Below are 24,037 nucleotides of genomic sequence, written 5' to 3'. Positions count from 1 at the left end.
CCGTGGCACCACCACCTTACTCACTGCCGGAACTATTCCTCAGCTGTGCTGCCGTGGCAGCACCGCTGACTCACTGCCGGAACCATTCCTCAGCTGTGCTGCCATGGCAGCACCGCAGACTCACTGCCGGAACTATTCCTCAGCTGTGCTGCCGTGGCACCACCACCTTACTCACTGCCGGAACTATTCCTCAACTTTGCTGCCGTGGCACCACCGCTTACTCACTGCCAGAACTGTTCCTCAGCTGTGCTACCGTGCGAGCACCGCTGACTCACTGACGGAACTGTTCCTCAGCTGTGCTGCCGTGGCACCACCACCTTACTCACTGCCGGAACTATTCCTCAACTTTGCTGCCGTGGCACCACCGCTTACTCACTGCCGGAACTATTCCTCAGCTTTGCTGCCGTGGCAGCACCGCTGACTCACTGCCGGAACTATTCCTCAGCTGTGCTGCCGTGGCAGCACCGCTGACTCACTGCCGGAACTATTCCTCAGCTGTGCTGCCGTGGCACCACCACCTTACTCACTGCCGGAACTATTCTTCAAGTGGTGGTCACTTACTTAATTGGTGGTCACTTACTTAATGCTGCACTTTTACAGCTGTTTGGATTCACATTTCTAGCCTATAAACATGCGCCTTCTCCCTGGCAAAAGGTTTAATGAGCATGATATATATCTATTAACATTTCAACAGATCCACTTCACAGCACATTACATGCAGCACAATGTTCCTTTACATGCACTGTGAAACTATAATGATCGTGCTCATTAATGCGGGGCGCAACTTCTATACATGAATACTCCTTTCTATACAGTGATTAGATGAGAATAATGGACGGATGGACGGACGGACGGACGGACGGACGGACGGACGGACGGACGGACGGACGGACGGACGGACGGACGGACAGACAGACAGACAGACAGACAGACAGACAGACAGACAGACAGACAGACAGACAGACAGATAGATAGATAGATAGATAGATAGATAGACAAAAAAGTATTTTTGAATGAACAGATATAGAAATTGCAACCTACCTATCAGGATGGTGTTGATTTTTGATCTTCCTTTCATGAATTTCATTTATCCCTGAAAGACAGGTAAAATATGCATACACGCATTAGACCCCCATTTAAGTATGATTACTCATGTTCATTTAATATATTTAGGAATTAATGCATTATTTTTTTTTTTTTTTACTTAACTACAATGAAACATTTTGTTGTCGTCTTGATCGGGACTCAATGACTCTGACTGGAATAAAATAAGAAACCTATGATAATAATAATTGTTTCTTAAATGTTTTTTGCCTTGTGGCTTAATAAAGAAAACGGTCAAAGTAAAAATGTTAAATTTCTGAAAATCCGCTAGAGCAAAGGATGCCGTTAAGCCCAACTGCTTAGATTAAGAAAAGTAATTTCCATTCACTGTCCGTTTAAAAAAAGTTTGAAGCTAGATGTAAAATGTTCCTATTTTGTTTGGTTCTTCTGTTCTTCTGAGTTGTTATTATGGGGTGGAAGTCGAAACTTTCGAAAACTAATTTTAGAGGATATTTGCAACTTTAACGTTTAGTTTCTGTGCGCTTCTAGTAATTACCATGGCAACTCTCAGGTGACGATTTAACTCTGCGACGCCCAATTGCTACGTCACCACGAAGGGACCGTGTTTTGGTTTGTGGAAGCAACTTGTTCTCAGACATCTCTGGTTATTTTTGCGTTTCTTTGCATCCAACCTGCGCTGTATGTTAGCAAGATGTTAACCGCAGAGGATTTTACACAGTTCCCGCTCCTCGTGTGGGAAAAGGTGTTCGCGAAGGTGAAGAAAGCGGTGGTGTTTATGGATGACAGGTGTGCAGAAGCTCTCCACTGGAGCGGAGGGGCTGCAGCCTTGCTGGAAGCTGGAGCCAGGAACCTGAAGCAGTTTTCGAGCTTCGAAGCGTGTGGTGAGAACGAGCCCAAAGCCGTGTTTGTGGTGAGCACGCTGTTAAAGGGGAGGACGGTGGACATCATAAAGGACATCATATCTCTCAGTAACTTTCAGTACTGCGTCGTCATCACCGCTGTGCCCCACTCTGTGCACCTGTTCGCCAACAATGTCTCCTCGGAAATGGGGGGGAACCCTGTGTTTGAGCAGTTTGAGGAGAAGCTGTGCGAGTGGATGGGGAACATGAACTACACGGCTGAGGTCATGCACGCGCCAGTGGGCTTCGCCTCCGTGTCCCAGCAGCTGCTGGTTGCTCCAACCTTCGCTCAGCTGTTTCCTCTGCTCCCACCTGACCTGGAAAGCATCAACGCAAAGCGACCAGAGAAGAAGAGATTTGGGACTTTAAACGACCTGGATGGACAGTCTCTCCCAGTGGAGCTGCAGATGGAAATCAAATGCTTGGTTTCGGTGTTAAACTCCATGTTTGACGCCTTAGGGTTGAAAGAAGAGAGTTTTGCTGTGGGACCAATGAGCCGCATCATCGCAGGAGAACTGGCCAATCACAGCCAGGCGAGAAACAGACGGAAGACTGCTCCCAATAAAGCATCAATCATCTTTATAGACCGAACAATGGACCTTACAGGTGATGCCTGCTTTAAATCTGACCTGTCCCATTCATTATTTACCTACATATTACAGATAGATCAATACATCTGCCAGCCGATATTTTTTTTTAGCCGATATTTTTGCTGTCCTTTTCATAAATCGGTATCAGCCGATATCCACACGTTTGACAAATTATTATTACATTCATCATCAATTCCCCCCAGATCTAGTGGAGTGCTTGTATTGCTGCCCGCTCCATTTTCTATCTATTATTAGTGTTTTTTGAAGAAGAAGATCATGGAAAACAAGTAGCATCCTCTTTAGAAGATTTTTTAATAACAAAGTGTCTTCAGTAAGAGGCTTCTTCAGATCTGCTGCAAGACAGACTAATACATAAGATCCCTCCTGCCTACAGCTATCAACACCAACAACAACTAAAAAAAAAAGAAACTATGTGTTACTGCAACATTTAATTTTCCTTTGGGATTAATGAAATATTTTTGAAGTTAATAGATTTTGCTTGATGCCAGATATTAGATCTATCTTATTTCTCCACCACATCCCACAGATACATTGGGTTGAGATCTGAGTAATATATTGGCCTACACCTGAACTTCATCGTCACACTCCTTAAAGCATCCCTTCACCCCCTTTCCTTTACTCTGAACATCGATCAGAAAACCTGATCATGTTGCTGGTTTACTTGTGCTCTTTCCATTGGACTTTTGGTTTATAATAATTACAGCCTCACTGACTTTCCTCTTTATTATCCGCAGGAGCTGTTGGTCATCATGGTGACAACCTGGTTGAGAGGATTCTTACTGTGCTGAACCCGTTGCCTGGTCACGTGACAGATGTGCAAGTGGACATGTTGGAACTCACAAGTGTACAGAAAACTCCTCACTCCCAGAACACTGTGGCCCCTGGCTGTCTGGCTCAAACCCAGTAAGTTCAGTACAGCTGAATTCCTTAAAAAGGACTGAGCAAACAGATGTTGCAATAAAATGACCAAATACAGTAATTTGTTTAAAAAAATGTGATATCAACAAATGTGTTTTAATCCTACAAAACAGAACACTATAATACACAGTAAAAGCTGTTAAGTAAAACAACAGGCATAAAGTGTGAATAAAAGATCATTCTAATAGGCATGATTCCTTCTTTGCTTTAACATCTTAAGCCTGAACATCCCGGTACCAGTATGAGCCTCTAAGGGCGGAGCTTTGTCTTTTCTTTTCTTACATTTTAAATGTAAGGTCTATCAGAAATTTCGGACTTTCTCATAAAAATGCTTCTTTGCGCCAAATTTCAGGCTCCATTTTGTACATATAAAAAGCTTTGTAAATTAGAACCCTGCACATAGATGGGATGATTTCAGATGAATGTTCTGCTATTTAAACCAGAGGTTAAAATAGGTTTAAGCTCCGTATCTACCAAAATAGTCCTAGAATGGACCCATGTCCCAACTTATTGGCTGGATTACAAACAAATATAAAGGATCAATCAAATGCATAATAGAAAAGAAAAAAAAAAACAACCAAAACCAATGTTAGGTTTCGTCTATTTCTAAATGAAGTTTTCCTATCTGTTAACATAAATATGCCTTATAATCACTTATAGTTTGTTTCTATTTTCTATTGATAATCTCAAGAATGTGATATCAACAAATGTTAGGAAACTGTGATCCAAACCAGTCCCTTTTGTCTTTGGCTGTATGTTGAAGGTCTTTTTTACATATTTAGCTTCATAGATTTTTCTGAGAACCTCTGGTCAGCTTCCTTCTCCTGGCTGAAAATAAAAAAAAAGAAATGACAGATAATACTGCCACCACCGTGTTTTCACATGGGAAAGCTGTATACAGGTTGGTGCGCAGCATTAATTTTTGGATACTGGGTAAAAATTTTGGGGTTTATTTAGCTATTAGTGTCATCTTAGCTTGTGGTCAGTTGGGTGACTAACACCTATCCTGCCCACAAACATTATTCAAATCTTAGAACTTGCTTAAGAAGCTAAAACCGCTTTTAATTTCTCCACAATGTTATCAGGACATTTTATTTTCCTCATACTTGAAAAGAAAGGCCAGAGATAAAAATTTTCTTTTTTCTTTTTTTTTTTGTTTTTACCATAGTTTTTCTGTTATCTGAGGCTTTCCTCAAACACTAACAGTTATAGTCATATCGTAAATAAAATGCTGATAGATGGATTTTATTTTCTATTTGGGTAACTCCTAAAGCTGTGTTTGGACTTTAATTAATTTAGAATCATCAGATTGAGCAGTTTGTCATTATTGCTAGTCACAAAATAATAAAACCATATACTGTATTTCTCTATCCAATTCACAGAAACCAATTTTTTTCTTTTTTTGTAAGATAATTCCCTATGAAGCACCTCCAGGATTGTTGATCCAAGGAAGGGATGACTGCAGCATATGCATGGTATTTAGATTCAGCATTAAAAGTGATCAGTAAATGTATTAAAAGATAGATAAAAGGAATTGGGGTTTGCAATTTAACCACAGTTTTTTTTTCTTTTAATCATTCAGGTTAGACCAATTAAGACTCTGTAATCACGCTGCTCTCCCAGCCTTTTCATTCTTTTGTCTCTTTAGATTTCATTCGTCTTGTCAATATATCATAGAATGAGTGATGTTTAGGAAAACATGGTTATTATCCCTTAATAAGCTTTTGACAGAAAGAATAATCTGATTTAATCATCCAACTAAGCCACAAATTAAAATCACTGGCCACATGTGTGTTTGGTCAGGATGGAAAATCAATTCCACCGGCCGAAGCTCCTCCTCTCTAACTGAAAGAAGCAGCATTTGACCAGAATGGGGTGCCAGTTGTTCTGGTCTTGGCTGTGCAGGTGCATGTGTTAAGTGCCTGCGGTGAGGCTGTGGATCATGGCAGCAGTTAGCTCTACATCATTTCCTCCACTCTGGCTTTATCCCTTCATGTGGTTGCTGGAGAAAAAGTTTGGTGGCTAGAGCTGCAAGGGATTAAGTGTAACCATGGTGATTTTATAAGGGATTAAACATAACAAAAAAAAAGAATTCCGGGTATATTAGTACGTTTTATTTTCATGACATCCATTTTCTGTCACGCTTATCCCAAGCGGGGTCGCAAGGGGTGCTGGTGCCTATCTCCAGCTGTGTACAGGTGAGTTGGTGGTTCCACCTTGGACAGGTTGCCAGTTCATAGCAGGGCAACACAGAGACAAACAACCATTCACACACACAAACACATGCCTAAAGACTATTTTAGAGAAGCCAATTAACCTAACAGTCATGTTTTTGGACCGTGGGAGGAAGCCAGAGTACCCAGAGAGAACCCATACATGCTCAGGGAGTACATGCAAACTCCATGCAGAAAGACCCCAGGCCGGGAATCGAACTCGGAACCTTCTTGCTGTAAGGCAGCTGCAAGGCAGCAGTGTTACCCACTGTGACACTGAGCAGGCCATTTTCACAACATTATTAGTCAATTGGTTGCTAACACTGGGTTGTTAGCTGTTTTTGTTTTTTTTTTCAAACCCACACCAAGCATTTTGGAGCACTGATGACTCAGTAGCTTTCAGAGCTACCATTAGCAGAATTAACTTGCAACAATTGCCTTCTGTCTTTGTCTTGTCTTGCAGGAAAATTATGGCCCACTGTGTCTGTGGAGACTTGCATCAGTTCCTTTATATCCTGCATCATAAAGTTATTATAAATTCATATTATTTAGTCATATTAAACTCTTTTTTTCTACATCTTTTATTTCTAAATTAAAAGGTTTAGTTTATACATTCAGTATACGCACCTATACAGTATATAGAAAAACTGGAGGGTCAGATTGTCATTTGAGAGTCATTTGACCGAGAGTGCCGCTTCACTGCAATCTGAGCCCCCCTCAAGCATGAGAGCTTACTAAACTAAAGGTTGTTCCTTTAAAACAATACAGATATACACCTGATCAGACATGGTTCTCTGATGTAGGATTTAGTCTAAAGGGGTGAAAGTGGCCTTGTTTTTCCCAGCAAGTTCACGACTTTTCAATCTGCTGGTCCTAAGTGGTCTGTTATCAGATTGCAAAACACAGCAAAACTGTTTTATTTTGCAGTAATCACCTTCAGAATTTCTAAACATGGAACTCACAGGTCTAGTACACCAGGTAGTGGAAGTTACACATTATTTAAAAAAAAATTAATCCAATTTAGTTAATTTGGACTTGACTTGGGTTGGTATGATTGTTTGATTAATATAGAAAGGTTTCCATTTGTTTAAGCAATTATTTTACTCAATAATATGATGGACACTTAAAGCCGTTTTGAGACGATTTAAATGTTATTACTTTGGCTTGTTTTGGTACCATTTAACCTCTATACTGCAAACACATATTGTGCACTTGTAACAAGTATGTGTGGAGTAGGGGCTGGGGCGATTGGCAGGATCATTATTGCTAGTGCAATCTCGGAGCAGATGGCCCTGTAGAGTCTTATCGCAGATTCTTCTGAGACTAAAGTGCTGCAGAGGCAGAGCGAGAAAGAATACCAGTGATCCCGCTATATTTAAGTGCCTTAAAGTGCACAGCTCGCCACAGGCAGCGTTACTGTTTATCACTTCAGCACGTTAACGACAGCAACCTGCATATAAACCCTTTTAGAACTGCTCACACATTTAAATCATTCGCAATTAGGCATAGAAGGAATGTTTCTGTTGCTAATTTTAAACCGTACTAAGAACGGGACCCTTCTGGCTCCAGAAAATTAATTTCCTCCTACTGGATGTTTATACACCTACGAACTGCAAGGCTATTTTTAGGCTGTTGTTAGTGGTTTTGTAGTGGAGACCATCTTAAATGTTTAAATATTAGGTGTAGGCTTAATTTGAAGCTCTTTGTATGATAATTCCCTCAGTAATTCCAGGATATTTTCTTTAGATCACTCTGTCTTAAACATTATGTGGGTGGTTGTTGATTCTAGCTCTTCAGGCGAGACCCCACAGTTACTTTGCAATTACTATTATATTACCTTTCATAACCTTGAGAGGGTATGCCAAATCCTACAACCTGACTTGCACATTGTGGTCACAGTGATAACAAAGAGAAAGTCTGCTTTCTGTGTGTCTGACAGGTCTGGAACATGCAAACACTTTGCTTATGAATGAGTTTTATTTTACTCCTCCAATCTTAGATAGTAAGTATATTCTGGACGTATATTTTATCGTGTTTTCTGGCATTCTTTGCAAAGGAAGGTTTTTTTTCTTTAAACCTGGGTATGTGGGTGTGTGAGTGTGTCCTTGTGGTCAGGTGCCTTCCAGTCCAGTATGTGTAATTTGCTGTGCTTGGCTTCACAGTCACTTTTTCATCCAGAGAAGGACCTTTGAGTTTCATTGGCAGAGGGCACAGAGTTTCCCCCAGTCCCAGACTGAACCCCACACACCCATCATCTGTCTGTCTTGGACCTTGATTCTGAGGTTGGAGCGTGTGCAGTGTGGGCAGAGCAGAGCATGGGTGGCCAAGGTGCTCTGGGTCTCTCTCAGGAACTGGAGAGGGAGAGAGAGAGCGCCAGGCACAGACACTGACCCCACCCTGCCATTAAAAAAATCTCTTCTCCTTAAATTGAGCCTGCATATCCTGCATATATGCCACCAGGAAGGAGGAAAAACACCCTTTTTTGTCTTGGCTGGGAAATATGAGCAGGAATAAAAAGTTAACAATTTTTAGTAACAGTGGTGTGGGAACAATAACGAAAACAGAGATAGTGAAGTTTTGAGAGATTCGAACAAATGAAAGACACTTTAGAATAGAGAACTATGTTTTTGAACCACAGAAGATTCATAGAGTAGCTTTGCTGGTCCTGTTGTGGTTTCTAACAGGGCTGAGGCTGTTTTTCCTTAGACACAAAACAGAGGCTCACAGTGATTTAAGTCGTGGAAGTTATTCATTGGCAACTCTTCTCTCTTATTACCCTTACATTGTCCATCATATAATGAGCATACAAAGCGCTTCATATAGAATAGCAGGTTTGAGAAGTTTTGAAAACTGTAACAAAGGATGCTAATTTTAACCAACTGAGATGCCTTCAACATCCATTGTATGATTATTTAGCTTACATGACCATCCTTCTCAGCAGCAACTTGATTTAAGATCAACTATCATTGCTCTAGTTAGTTTTTACCATTGCCATTTGCCAACTCTTGAAGATGTTGCTTCTGTCAAGACTTCTCTTTTCTTAGACAAGTCGCCACACCTGCTGTTGCATTTGGTCTAACAGTTACAACTTGGAATATGTGCGCTTCACCCTTGAGAGACAAAGTGAAAGAAATCCAGGAAATTGCTTTCAAGGACGTTTAAAGATTGTTTCTGTAAATTATTCAGGAACATAAGTGTTTGGTCAATAACAAAAGCTCATTTCAATACATGTTTTTTGTTTTGTTTTTTTAATTTTGTTGGTAATGACCAGTCAAATGTTTCCTGTTAGTCCTTACCAAGATTGAACACACTCTTGCTGGTATTTTGGCCCATTCTTCCGTGCAGATCTCCTGTAGTACAGGCTTTCAACTCCCCCTACAAAATTTCTATGGGGTTGAGAATCGTTGCCCGGCGGTTGTCCACTCTTGGACCTTGAAATCTTTGTTTATGGAGGTACTGCTTTGTTGCCCCAGCACTGTGTTTGGAAAAATTTTCATGCTGGAAGCCCCCGTTATGTTTATCTTTAGTGCTCTTACTGATGGAAGGCTTTGGCTTGAAATCTCACTAGTGGGGAAAAAAAATTTCCATTACCTTTTTAGCCCCAAATATGATGTATCCACCCCTATGCTTCACAGTGGGTATGGTGTTGTTTTTGGCAACGATGATGAAATTATTTCCTCGAAACAAATTTTTTTCATGATGATAAAGAAAACAGATAAGCTAAACACAGATCTTGATGACGAAAACATGACGACTCATGGGTGTGAGTGTTCGTTGAAGAGACTAGACTAACCCCTTTTTTTAACTATCAAGACCTTATTTTTTCCAGCTCACAAGAGGTGGTACTAAACATTCTTCAATTTTCTACCAAAATGAATCCCTAAATTATATCCCAAGTAAATATTTAATTGCGTACTGTTTATTTTTGGATAAAGACCCAGATGAAAAAGTACATAGATCTTTGAATATTTCTCTCTCATAGATCTTGTTTCTTTCTATTTGAATATTTGAATATTTTAGCTAACATATTGAATTTTAGGTCCAGATTGCCATGTTATTATAAGGCAATTATAGTAGGTGTATTGTATGTTTTTTTTATATATATATATATATATATAAAAAACTGTTTTCTCACCCCTCGTGGGGTGGTATGTGTCATCCTCAAGCTCGGGTCCTCTACCAGAGGCCTGGGAGTTTGAGGGTTCTGCGCAGTATCTTAGCTGTTCCTAGGACTGCGCTCTTCTGGACAGAGACCTCTGATGTTTTACCTGGAATCTGCTGTAGCCACTCTCCCAGTTTGGGGGTCACAGCCCCCAGTGCTCCAATTACCACTGGCACCACTGCTGCTCTTACTTTCCACATCTTTTCTAGCTCCTCCTTCAGTCCTTGGTATTTCTCAAGCTTCTCGTGTTCTTTCTTCTTGATGTTGCTGTCGCTTGGGATTGCCACATCTATCACTACTGCCTTCTTCTGCTGTTTGTCGATCAACACGATGTCTGGTTGGTTAGCCATCACCTGTTTGTCAGTCTGGATCTTGAAGTCCCATAGGATCTTAGCTCGGTCATTCTCAACTACCTTAGGAGGTGTCTTCCATTTTGACCTTGGGACTTCCAGCCCATACTCATGGCAGATGTTCCTGTACACTATGACAGCTACCTGGTTGTGGCGTTCCATGTATGCACTTCCTGCCTGCATTTTACACCCTGCTGTTATGTGCTGTATTGTTTCAGGGGCATCTTCGCACAGTCTGCATCGGGGGTCCTGCCTGGTGTGGTAGACCCTGGCCTCTATTGATCTTGTACTGAGTGCCTGTTCTTGTGCTGCCATGATTAGTGCCTCTGTGCTGTCCTTCAGTCCAGCCTTTTCCAGCCACTGGTAGGATTTTTTGATATCAGCCACTTCTTCTATTTGTCTGTGGTATACGCCGTGCAGCGGCTTGTCCCTCCATGATGGTTCTTCTTCCTCTTTCTTGTCCTCACTTTCGGTTTTCTCCTGCCTGAGGTATTCACCAAGCCATTTGTCTTTGGGGGCCATCTTTCTGATGTACTCCTGGATCTTAGTTGTTTCATCCTGGACAGTGGTCTTGACACTCACTAGCCCTCGGCCTCCCTCACTACGCTTGGTGTACAGTCTCAGAGTGCTGGATTTGGGGTGGAACCCTCCATGCATTGTGAGGAGCTTTCTCGTCTTGATGTCAGTAGCCTCTATCTCCTCCTTTGGCCAGTTTATTATACCAGCGGGGTATCTGATGACTGGTAGGGCATATGTGTTGATGGCTTGGATCTTGTTTTTCCCATTCAGCTGACTTCTCAGGACCTGCCTTACTCTTTGTAGGTATTTAGCTGTGGCAGTCTTTCTTGCCATCTCCTCGTGGTATATATATATATATATATATATATATATATATATATATATATATATATATATATATATATATATATATATATATATATATATATATATATATATATATATATATATATACTAGACCCCTTTGAATTTAAATCTACTTTTCCACTGAGCAGCAGTAACCAAAGAGCAACTTCTCAGAAATTAAGGAAAAATTGCCAAAGTAGAAAGAAGAATGTTTTTATTCTTTGCTCTTTTGGAGTAATAAAGATTTTAGTGATCTGCGTGTAATACTTATTTATAGTAGATCCGGAAGTATTTGCTTTGGGATGGAAACCTTATATTTCTAAAAACATTCCTCTATTTTACATTTTGTCAGCTTGTCTTTCTGCTATATTAACTAATATGATGTGTTAAGCTAGACCTGCTATTTTCACAGCTTTTTTGAGACATTTTTTCATAAAGTAGGGCATAAGTCCCCAAAAAATTATTTGAATTCTATAATTCAAAATTTTGAGCCCAACAGCAATGATGAACTGCTCAGCAGCACTTTATACCCAGCAATCGTAGTATCTAGGCTAGAGCCGTGAGTCTGGTAAAGATTCTGGTTGTTATTCTAATTGTAAAAGTTAACTTTTTTTTTATTAATTGCAACATAAAACCGACTAAAACTTCACTAAAACATTTTGGAGTTTTAGTCAACTAAAACCGACTAAAACTACCACATATCATAATGACTAAAATGTGACTAAAACTAATATTAGTTTTAGTCACATTTTTTCAACACAATTTTTTTCACATTTTTCAACACAAATTTTTATTCAGACATTTTCAACCTGAAGACTAAAACTATTTAATTTATTTATAAAATTTTAAATATCTGTCAAAAACAACACTGGTGTTCTCACAGGGACCCCAGATCGTTTATCAACGGTCTACAGATTCATCCATTTTCTTCCAGTTTTTCCGACAGTTGATTTATTCTCCATCAACCTGCTTACCTATTGTTGATTCACTCTATCCAGCCTGGTATAGTTGTACAATTTTCTTGTCAATGGCAGATTAAATACTTATTTTGCCCCTTTGTAAGTCTGATAAATCCTTTGGAGGATGTGCCTGGCTGTTTGACCTTTACATGGTTCTCACCAGGATTTTTATGATTTTTTTAAGGTGGCTCTCTGCTGCTGGGGCTGTAGAATGTTACCCCTAACCCTCCACAGTTAGCCGAGCTAGCCTAGGTGAGCTGTAGCCTTTCCCCATCCTGGTGCTGTTTCCCCGGCGGACTAATCCGATCTACCGCCATGCTCCTCCGCTCTCCTCTTGAGCTGCCTTACCTGTAGAGGGGGGAACAGCTGGACACCTCTTCCCGATTATGGTGCTTTCTCTCACACTGTTTCCCAGCCGCTTCTGTCTGAGCTCAGACTGCCATTTCGCCTCCCCTCTGTTGTCCGTGGGACTCGTCCCCCTCTTTTCGGCACTCTGACCATGTTAAACATGGACCAAGGGCAGGAGAAACATGGTTTGTCCTCTGAGAGAAAAACTCATCAGCACAACAACCTGCACTTAAGATCTTGATCTTCATAATGACCGGCCGGTCATGGCCAACCACGTGATAATGATTACCGACCACTGCAGATTGACCAGTGCAAGTCTAAAATGATTGTCACTTTCTCTCCAAAAAACAATGTGCTTTTTGTAGACTTTTCTCCTACGTAGAATGGACTTTACATTTTTTCATTATACAAAAAAGTATTAACAGGTATAGCTAAAAGTTTAACTCATCCCAGCCAGTAAGTGGCCCACTCGGATAGGCCCTCTCTCATTTCGTACTGTTTGCCAGCTATTTACCAGGTCCAAAGCTAAACAAACGTTTGCATTAGAAAACCTGCCTTTCCAGAAAAAAGCAGCACCCTTCGCCTGCCTTCTAAACCCGATGCTTCCTTAAGTTGGCACCAACGCTCGAAAGCTTGACAGATATTCTGCATTGTTTTGCCTCTATTTTGGTTGAATTTTTGCTTGAATTTAAACTTGTTTTTTTGTCTCCTTCTTTGCCAGTATAACTCAGGGAATCGATGTCCAAGAGCCAGATAATAGCCCAACAGATGTGCTTTCTCAAGCAGACCATTATGGTTGTTGCCATAATGGTCTGCTTAGTATTTATATATGAAACTTAATTGAAACTGATTTTAGGAGTACAATTGTATACAGCAGACACAGAGATGGAAAGGGAGGTGAGAAAGAAAGAGGGGATAAGAGCTAAGAGGAGGGCGAAAGAGAGAAAGACAGGAAAGAGCGTATGAAAAGAGATCAAATAAAACAAAACAGCAAAAAAGAAGATATAACTCCTAGAAGTCCACTCCAATACCTGCATGAGACGAGAGAGAAAGAAAACGGAGAACATAACAACAGCAAAAAAAGGTGGTATGTCTCCACATCAGCTAACAGCGTTTCAGTCTTGTGATATAGCTTAATTTGGACCTTACTGGATGGAGTGAATCTGCGAATGGATTAAATACAACACATTTCTAATCGGACTTAGGCCTTCACTATAAATTGTAAATTTATAGTGAAGGCCTAAATTATAAAATACCTTTAATTTATTTAATCCTATTGTAGCTCTGGTTGTGTGTTTATGGTTGCTGTATTGCTGGAAGGTCAATTTCTTGCCTGTTTCAGGTAACTTACAGTCCCCAATAGATTGACTGCTGGGAGTGTCCTGTATTTAGCTTAACTCATCTTCCCATCACCTTTGGCCAGTTTCCCTTTCTCTGCTGATAAGAAAGGCCTCCCCACAGCCTAAAGGTACTCACTTCCTCCCACATCTCATATTTGAAATATGCTCCCATGAAGGCATTGCCTGGGGGACCGGAAAACTTTCAGAGATTCTGTGTGGCTGCTCCTTCCTGCATACGGTGGTTCTATTCAAGACAGTGAATAGATATCCGAAACAAACACTTTAGATTAAACAAAATGAATGAATGTCATAGACTGTGATTTGACACAAAATTAATGTCAAATCATTATTCTAAACTAGAAATATTCTTTGGCCTTTATTTTAAATTCCCAACAATTGTAAATTACCACTAAGCTACAACATGTCAGGTCATTCTGACTTTACTGAAGCATACTTTTTGCTGGTCAACTTCGGTCAGGGCCCTCTTCAATTACATCAGACCTCACAAATCTTCCTTCATTTCCACAAAAAGCTTATGATAGAACCCGTGAACAGTATCTAGCACATACAATCTTTTTCACCCAGAAGCATTTCAGAATATTTAATTTGTCCTACATTATAGATCTGATGTAGAACAAAAGAAATGATCACTGGTCAGTTACATCTTTTTTTGTTATGCGCTTCCTTATCCTCACTTTACTGTGGAGTTTATAACTCTTCTTTTTGCCGCATAGACGGGTCATTTGTTCTTCTTTGTCAGGAAATACAAAGAAACCCAAGGCCAGGTCCACCTCTAGTCCAACACATTCTCTTTCCCCACCCATATTTTCATTTTAGCTGAAGGAGAATATTTACAGGAGGACATTTACCAGAAACCAACAGTGTCTTCCCTTTATGCCATTTAAGTCCACAAACTGAATAATCAGCAAGCAAAGTTGACCTTGTAATGTTGAATATCATGCTGCTCCATTGTCAGCTCTGCCAGCATGGTGTGCAGCTATGAAGACCAGTTCTGAAGTCTGAATCTGAGCGAACAGTAGTTTGTGAAAGACACTTAACTGAGCAGCCAATCACAACAATGTTAAAACACTAATGTCTTACCTTAATTTTAGATTACACGTAAACAAATAACTGTCCTTCTTTACATTTGTTAACACCTCTGATAATTTCATAATTTACAGCAGCAGAACACTCAGACTATATTTATTATATCTAGCTCCTGCTCCGAATTATTATTTTTGTTGGAATAAAAAACATGCAAAGAATTTTTTTTCGAGAAATTGCTGGCTCTGCATTTTGAAACCGTTAATTATAATGAAAAAAAAATAGAATAAAAAGCAATTTTAACTGTAAAAAATCTTTAATAGAAAACTTTAAACTATATAATTTTAATGTGGTAATCATAGTTTTGTGAAGTAATTTACCTTCTTAATCTTTGCATTTTTGCAACACAATTGAAATATATATGATCAGAAAAATTACCCAAATAAATCGAAACAGGAATTAAAAAAAATGGCATGTACTGCTGAGAGACTACTAAAAAACAATGCTTGACCATAAAGAACACAGTAGCCCAGTTTATACTTTCCATTAAATATCCTGAAGTAAATGGATGGATACTCTTTCATGGTAAATGTAAAGGGTATATTTCAAAAGTATGTTAAAATAGTAGGCTATAGGTTTACATTTTCCACGGGGTTTAATTTGGTAGTCAGAAAGGGAGACATTTGGTTGATCACTTTACTCATAGGAAATAAAAAAAGTATTTCTATTGCGGCTTTGTAAAATACTTTAATGCTTGTACAGCCAGAAAAACGCTTTATCCTAATGCATAAACCTTTTTATTAAAAAACATACATTATTTGTATGCTTTTCTTTTCTTTCCTTTTTTTTTAATTGGCATGTTTTAGTCAAACAAATTGACTTACTCAATTCCAATATGCACCATTGGTTTGTCAGTGGAAATGCAGTTAATGCAAGGCAGATGTGTTTTGGTCCTGATAAGTTAGGAAACGACTTCCTGCTTCAATTTTACCAATATCTGTGATAAAAACAATTATTGAAAACAGATAATACTTATCTATATTGCCTCCATTAATGGCTAGTCGGACTGTAAACACCCTCTAAGTCTCAGCAATGAAGAACTGAAGCAAATGATTCAGTAAACTTTAATGCCATGTGCAATAAAATGTGAATTTATTTTAAGACTTAAACTGTTTACTGGTAAATAAATTTATCTCTTTGTTGAATGGTAAGTTAATTTTCTCTGCTATTGCTTCTTTTTTCTCAGTTTAACTGAACATGATATATTGTCATTTATGGTTCTAAAACGGTTGGAAATGTTATTGCTGTCCTCTTTTAATGCTTTATCAGGAATATTTCTACTTCATATAGAAGTAAATTTTAGTACAGATTTACACAGTGTTTCCTGTGTGGTTTTGAAAAAGTAATACATTGCTAAAGAATAAATAATAAATCAAGGAAATAGTGAGTCAGGACATGTTGAAGCATTCTTTCCTTTAGCCTTGCACTCTGCCAGGAATAGCTCTCCCCCTCCTCATTCCAGCAGTCACCAGTGATCTACTGTAAATGCGGAATGAGGCGCTTCAGGGGGCCGTATTGTCTTTTAAGCTCTGGCTTTAGATTTGTCACAACCTTTTAATGCTACGTCACTTATTTCTAGAGGCACTGATGAGGTTTAGGTGGGCTCACACTCCCCTGAAACACTGGCTTAACCTGACTCTGCAAACCAGAGGGGTACTATACCAGGGTGCACACAAGCCAAGAACAAGAGTGCCCCCTTCAGTTAATTCTTGGCAATTTTTACTAATGAGTGAGGCTGCTCTCCAAGATTGCATACAGCCACGCAGATGTCCAAGCACACGCAAACCAGCTTCCCACACCCCCACCCTCAATAGTTTAGTTGTTACTCAGCAAGATTTCTGGCTGGTTAAGGAGCTCGTCTCACACCCTGCCAAAGTAAGCCTAACCCCCACCTTCATCTGATCGGTTGGCTGCATGGACGGAGAAGGGGCCTGGGCTGTGGGGGTGGGCGAGAAGCCAAAAGGAAATGTGTCATCCACACTTGTCAAAGCCCCTCTAACTTCCAAGAACACACACAGACGCATTGGACTGTGTGCAAATATATACAGATGCATGTGTACTCATCCTCAGATGCAAAAGCACTCATGGCTGCTTGAACGTGTCCCGGTCAGATTATGTTGCTGGTATTTCAAATATGGCTAACATGTGAAACTTCATTACTTATGTAATCAGAACATTTATCAACATCAACATGGGCGAGGGACTTATTTTCACTCCACGATAAAAGACCTGTTTTCTAGATTTGTGGCTCGCTGTCAAAGTTTTGACCAATGGCTTTAGTCCAAGAACTTAAAATTAATCTTTATCTACCAGGTCTTTTTTTAATTAAAATCCGAATTTATAACATCGTTTTTGACAGTCCTTTTTAACTTTACTATAAACTAAATTATTTGTGGGCTCTAGTTGTCTTTGAAAGTCTCGATGTCTAGTTCTGGTGTGAAAATGGCGGTCGTCCCAGCGTGAGCCCATTCCCCATCATCCACCCCCAGCCCAAGGTCTGGAACACATTACATCTGATATTAAACACATGGCAGCAGTTAGAAGGGAGAAAAGGCGAGAGGAGGGGGAAAAAAACAAAGTTTAGAAAAAAGACAAGAAAGCAAAAGAAAAGCGGAGTGGAATTGTCAACGATGTCCCTCCTCCCTCCATTTTTTTCTCCTTTCATGGTTTAATTTTTCTCCTTTCCATTCCTGCTTCTTTAGTTTGTAGCTGCAGTACATTTTTGAGTAAAAACATCAAAGCTAAATATTTGTATTACAGGGAATTAACTATTATTCAATGTGAAAAGTCAATAGTTTTATGTTTTCTTTGCAGAATTCTTTATCCTAAGTCACCAAAGGTGAATAAAAAACTCCTTTGGTTCTTTGAATTAATATATAATAGAAAAATATCTAATTGCTACTCCTTCTGCTCACTGGTGTAATCACAATGTCATGTATATAATTTATTTATTTTTCTATTGTAAATAAGTCCATGCTATATATTGTTTTTTTGATGTGTGCACAGCATTATTGCTTTTATTCCCCTAGTCTTTATTGAGGACGCAAATAGCAGCTGCTCCTCTAAAGCCACAGTGAACTGCTAAGCAGGTATTTAGCTCAAAGCAAGAAAATAAAACGATCTGTCAAGATGCAGGTGTGTTTTTTAGCTTTATCTTCCTTAACCCCCCAGCTCCAAATTCAGGATTTAAGGATTTCTTTTTTAATTTCTACATGAAAAAAAATTTTATATTTAAAAAAACATGTAATAATATAGCAAAGGGATCTTTAACTCAGGTTATGAAGGGTCCGTTTTCTGCAATTTTAGCACAGCCGATTCTAGTATCAGCTCCTTAACAGAGCTCTATAGAGTTTGGCTGTTGCTACAGAGGTAGTTGGGCCATTTGATTCAGGTATTTCAGGCTAGGGTCACATCTAAAATTTGCAGGACAGCTGCCCTGCATGGTTTGAGTTTACGACCAATACTTAACACTACCTGATTGTTTTCAACAGAAATCATAAAATGTGTTAGGATAGATTTTACAATCGGTCCCAGCTATAGGCATTTTGTTGTGTTTAAAAATGTTGAAAAAGTTACATATTGGGACATGGATATGAAAGGGCTCTATGGCCTGAAGACAGGGGTAAGTATTAGCATGTGTTGCAATACGATACGTGTCCTGATACTTTGGTTACAGTGCGATATTATCACTATATTGTAATATCGCTTTATATTGCAACATTTTTCTCAGCTATCAAAATTAAATTTATAGATAAAAAAGCAAGTGCCTTAACTGTTTATCAGAAGCTATTGACAATTTGGTTATTCTAGTATCCAAGGTGTTTGAGTCGGTCCACGTCTTCCACTGTGACTGCCTTGACTACAGATATGGTGTTGCACCGCACAGCAAAAGGGCTCCACAGCTCTATCTGCTAGAGTGGCGGTGCAGACATGGCTCATTTTCCCTCATTATTTTAGGTTGAAATTTTTGTTCTTTTAAAATTTAAATTAGGAACTGAAAGATCGATATTATATCGGGCAGCCAAAACTCACGATATATCACCATATTGATTTTTTTTTCCCCACAGCCCTACTGAAGACCTGATACAAGCCTCTTTGAAAAGCAGTTCTGAATTTTATGACAATAAGGCTCCTCTGAAAATTGTCTGATCCTTTATATGAATTTGTTTTTGCTGGTAGCACATGTGTTTGCCCTGCACATGACCACTGTGTCACTCATCCATCAAAGCTGTAGATCAGCTTATTTTTAGCCATAGTAGATAATGAGGGAGGGATTGAGAAGGTCAATGGGACTGCATGGTAGAGAATATCTTTAGGCATCGACCATGCCTAAAGAATATTACCACCAAAGCAGTTTTTGCTGGATGGATATAACATTTTTCTCTCTGATCAGGTGGGAGTTTGTCAGTAAGACAAGCTCTCGATTAAATCCAAACTCTGTGTGGAAAAACCAAGAAAAGCTACTTTTCATCCAGCTGGAATAGATCACCATTTTGCCTCTTTTAGAAAAAATTTCTAAACTTGTGGGATTCTTATTCCCCCCCAGGTCGTCCTCTGTGAGGGTACTCTGGGAGTCGATGCTTACAAGCAAACATAAAGAGGCTTTGATGGAAGTGCGTCGTCACCTGGTAGAGGCGGCCACCAAAGAAAAGCTGCCAATCAAGATGAGCATGGGTAAGAATGTGAATGCCATATGTAACGGTAACAGCTGTCGAGGCAAAATGTTAGAGTTTTAAATTTGCTGATGGTGCTCCTTGTACCATTTAAACTGTTTAAAGTACCTGTAATAGATTTTCCCCTGGAAGTGTAGACTGGGGATTTCTCTGATTTTATGAACCATAAAGTACATCAGCCCTGAGGTGTTGCTATACCTTGCCTTATTAAAAGGCTACCAAACTTTTTTCTTTCTTGAAAAATAGACTCATTTGGCTTAAAAAAATATGCCTAATTGACTGAAACACATTCTTAGTTTGAAAACTGAAAGAACTTTTAATCCCTCAACTAATGAAAATAGAGCATCATGCGTGTGTAGTAGCCAGCTGCTTGCTTGCTACCCATACAGATAGCCTAACTAACTGGGGGAGTGCGCTTAACCCCCAATTGCTCCCTGGGCGCCGCACAATGGCAGCCCACTGCTCCCCAAGGGGATCGGCTAATGCAGAGGTAAATTTCTCATATGTAAGATCAATAAAGTTCATTTATTCTTCTTATTATTATTAACTAGCTATCCAATTATGGCGTATTTTCTGTGCCACCGTCCTGAGCACGCAGTTACCACTCTGAGCGCACAGAGAGACCGGTGTGCAGCATTTTTACTCACACCTGTTATCTCAAAAGATGTCCAGTGTGTGGTAAACTCTGTCAAACTCTGAACCGCCTCCTGGGCATTTGAAAAAGTTTGTCCAAGCCACCTTAGCTGACTCTTCTTCATTGGAAGCAGATGTGGTTCTACTCCAAGCCTCTCTATGATGGCGGTTCAACTCATCCTATATCTAATGTGTACACCGAACACATTTTCTGAATCAAAGCATCTGATTTACATGCAAAGTCTAACATCGAGAGTTCCAATGACGTGTCCGAGCATCGGGAGTCGTTCATCTGAGCATTGTGTCATCTGAGCATCCGAGCGCATATTGCTGGATTTCAAAATTTTAACTTTTGCCACTGGACACTGAAGCGTCAACCTATCAGAAAAGTTGAACCAGGATCTCTTCTGCAGAGCTGTCTGCATATGAAAAATAAACAAATATAAAGGAGTTAAACTCTAAAGCAGATGTCATGAATTAGCAGACTGTGGTCCAGATCCGGACCCACCTGTTGGCTGATCAAGTCGGGTCCGGATTAGCGAACAGGTAGGTCCAAATCTGGACGATAAGAAAAAAAGGGCAGAGAAAGTGTGGACTGCTTGAAGAAGCTCAGTGAACTGGTGACAGAAAAATGAAAGATGACCCTGCACATTTTGAGTATGTTTGGCTCAACCTGCTGCTTTGAAGCAGATTTCTCCATTATGACAATAATAAAAAATAAATATGGATCCAGGCTCAAAATGAGCACCTTGATATGTGCTTTAGAATGGCTTTGTCGCCATTCAAACCCAGGTTTAAAGCTTTGTAGGGCAGCATAAAGTCCACTGCTCTCATTAAGCCATAAAAAAGAAAGAAAAAAAAAATAACAGTCAGTTCAGGTGTTTTATAAAAAAGATGTGAATCAGGAAATTATCTATAAACCAAACTGAACGATTGTTGTTCTCTACTTCAAAAAACACTTTAGATTTAGAAATATATATTCTTTTTTATTTTTTATTTAAAAATTCAATGTATAACATTGATGCATAAACACCGCAATTTATTTCAGTGTTAAATTCTGTTTTAAGTAACAGATTATGATTAAAAGTGTGTTCGGACCTTTACTGGTTATTGATTTTCTTTATTCGGACGCGGCTGATTTTTAATTGGTTACCCCTGCTCTAAAGGTTTAAAAAGAAACCCGGGAGATCTTGTTTGTTGTGAATGAACCTTTAGGTAGTGCTCAGACAGACTGGTGAGAAAGCTGATTTCGGACACTTGTATACGGTATCTCTTTCTTTTGTTCAGGATGCAGATATCCTGACCATAGGTCAGGGTTTGAACAAACACTGACCGGTAAACCAAAAGCCTTTTTGCTCAGCTCTCTCTTTACCTAAATGGATCGATATAGCATCTGCATCATAGTGGCAGCAACACCAATCCGTCTTTCACACTTGTTGCTTTGTTACTTTTCTTTCAATAATAAAAGCAGTAAAATCATGTTATTGATGTTCAATAGTTCTACCTGAAGTTATTTAGTTATTAGGATATAACACCAGTGCTTAGTCAAAGAATTATATGAAGACATTTACTCTTGAGTAGAAGCAAACGGCTGTTTTTCAGTGTTTTGCTGCAGGACTTGAGCCGATCCCACTGAGATCCAGCTTCTCTGGCTTGCTGTGTATTTGCACATGTGGCCTCATAGGAAATCTGAACCACATGTTGGCTGCATGACACATACTCGCACAAACACACATGTTCACTCGGCCGTTCGCACACACTGCTTCTTCGAAAAACTTTTGTTGTTCGGTAATGAAGCAAAAGGGTCTGCAGCGAGGGATAAAAATATGTGCAGGCACGCAAACGTACAGTCGCTGCGTGCACGCTACACTGCCCTGGTAAACGTTCAATTTCGTACTTTTCTACCATGTACACAGTCATGTCATGTCTAACATTCAGGTTAACATCTGGCAGAGATGGGGGCTTTTAAAAGGGAGGGGTCCTGTTGGTCCCCTAGCTCCTATAATTTTTGAGGTAAAGAAAGGTCTCATAAGAAGATCACACACTTGCAAACAGCCTATAAAGTTTTTGCATTGTTCAAATTGTGCTCTCGTTTCACACTTATGTAATGAAGGTCACATTTTCAAAATGTGAATTTATTTGAGAAAATTCTTTGTAGGTTTTAGGAGTGACAGTAAAGTCATGAGTGTATGAATAAGGAGGGGAATTAAAGTGGCCGCTGCCTGCTGACTGACAGTCTGTTGATTTAATGTCTATGCTGAGAGAGAAAGAGGGAGAGAAGGGAAAGAGAAGAGAGAAGGGGGTACTGTAAGTCCCCTCACACACTGAATCTTTATACCAGACTGGCAGAGGACCAGAAACCCCCCACTCTGTCCTCTCTGTGCAGATCAGCATCACCAGAAAGGCTCTCACTGCATCAGACTATCCTGTTCAGCTCTCTAGAACACTTAGGTTTTTTCTGGCCTTGTCCAAGTTAATTCTCACACTTTTTGTTTTTTGCAGATAAAATACTCTTGAGTGTGCGGCAGGACCTCATACGCTCTCCATGATCTTGTACGCCCTCAGACCTAACTTGGCTGTTTAGCAGAATTAGATCATCCAGAGAGACACAGAGAAAATAATCCATGTCTTAGAGCCTGAGGTTGACCTGTTAACGATCTCATAGGATGTAATAGGATTGTAATAGGATGAGGAAATTTCCCCAGTGTGTGAGGACCTGTTTGTCTTGGGTGTTTTAGCTTCTGAATGTAACTTTTATAGTTGGATATTAGTATTTGTAATTGTGTTTATGTAAATATTAATCAGCTTTAATAGATAGCAGAATAGCTTGTACTGGTTGTCAAGTACAATGGTGAGTAACCCTCTTAATCATGGTTACCGAGAGGGGTTTGGCCTGGAGGGGACTCGTATAGCTGCCTATCATTTGCCCCTAGTCACCCTGCATCCCGTTTGGATCTAACAGATACAGCAGGCATCCAAGGTTACCTGAAATAAGTTTGGTAAATGATCTTCTTAAGACTCGTACATATATTTTATGTACGTGTCGTCTTCTGCTTTATCCTGGACCGGGTCAAGGGGGCAGCAGTCTCACCAGAGACTTCCCTCTCCACAAATGCCTCCCCCAGCTCTGCTGGGTGAAGCCTGAGGTACTCCCAGGCCATCCGAGAGACATAGTCCCTCCAATGGGTCCTGGGTTGTCCCCTGGGACGCCTCCTGGTAGGATGTGCCTGGAACACCTTCTGAGCGAGGCGTCCAGCGGGCAATCGAAAAAGTCGGAACCACCTCAGCGGACTCTTCTCAAGGCAGGAGAGAAGAAGCTCTATTCTGAGCATCTCCCAGATGACCAAGCTCCTAACCCTATCCCTAAGGAATTGCCCACCCTATTGAGAAAGCTAATTTTAGTCGCTTGTATCCAGGATCTTGTTCTTCTGGTCATGATGAGGGTAGGAACATAGAACCACAAGTAAATGGAGAGCTTTGGCTTTTCGTTCAGCTCCCTCTTCACCACAACAGACCAACGCAGCGTCTGCATTATAGCAGTAGCTGCACAGATCTGTCTATTGCTCTATTCTCCTTCCTCACGATACTTGAGGCAGAAACTCTCTTCCAACCTGAAGGGGACATGTCGCCTTTTTCCAGTCATCTTAGGTATGAAAAGAGAAGGAAAAATAAATGCCCATAATGCATGATGAAGGCTCTCTACAGAGATATTGTATTTGCAATGTCTAATTTGTTCTGGCATGACTTTATCTGCCTAAAAGGTGCATAGAAATGAACAAAGATCTGGTGAGGTGAAGACTCCAGCAAATGTTGAAGCATTGAGAAGCCAATTTTATTAACAGACTAAGGCAATTTGACTTGTGGGAGTCATAGGTCAACAAGGACAGCCTTCTAAATT

General features: G+C 40.0%; 1 protein-coding gene across 1 annotated transcript in view; it reads left to right on the top strand.

Moving 5' to 3' along the window:
• The first annotated feature begins 1,630 nt into the window (after nucleotides 1-1,630).
• Nucleotides 1,631-24,037, top strand: part of scfd2 (sec1 family domain containing 2) — a 160,023-nt gene continuing 137,616 nt past the window's right edge. Inside the window, exons 1-3 of the mRNA XM_038300144.1 lie at nucleotides 1,631-2,570; nucleotides 3,310-3,478; nucleotides 19,380-19,507. Coding sequence (XP_038156072.1) covers nucleotides 1,757-2,570; nucleotides 3,310-3,478; nucleotides 19,380-19,507 — 1,111 coding nt within the window. The 5' untranslated portion in view covers nucleotides 1,631-1,756. The remainder of the gene's footprint in view (nucleotides 2,571-3,309; nucleotides 3,479-19,379; nucleotides 19,508-24,037) is intronic.

The sequence above is a fragment of the Cyprinodon tularosa genome, unplaced genomic scaffold (genome assembly GCF_016077235.1).
Source record: "Cyprinodon tularosa strain WSP-4 unplaced genomic scaffold, ASM1607723v1 ctg440, whole genome shotgun sequence".
NCBI classification, from domain to species: domain Eukaryota; kingdom Metazoa; phylum Chordata; class Actinopteri; order Cyprinodontiformes; family Cyprinodontidae; genus Cyprinodon; species Cyprinodon tularosa.
This window is presented reverse-complemented; position numbering and strand designations above follow the sequence as displayed.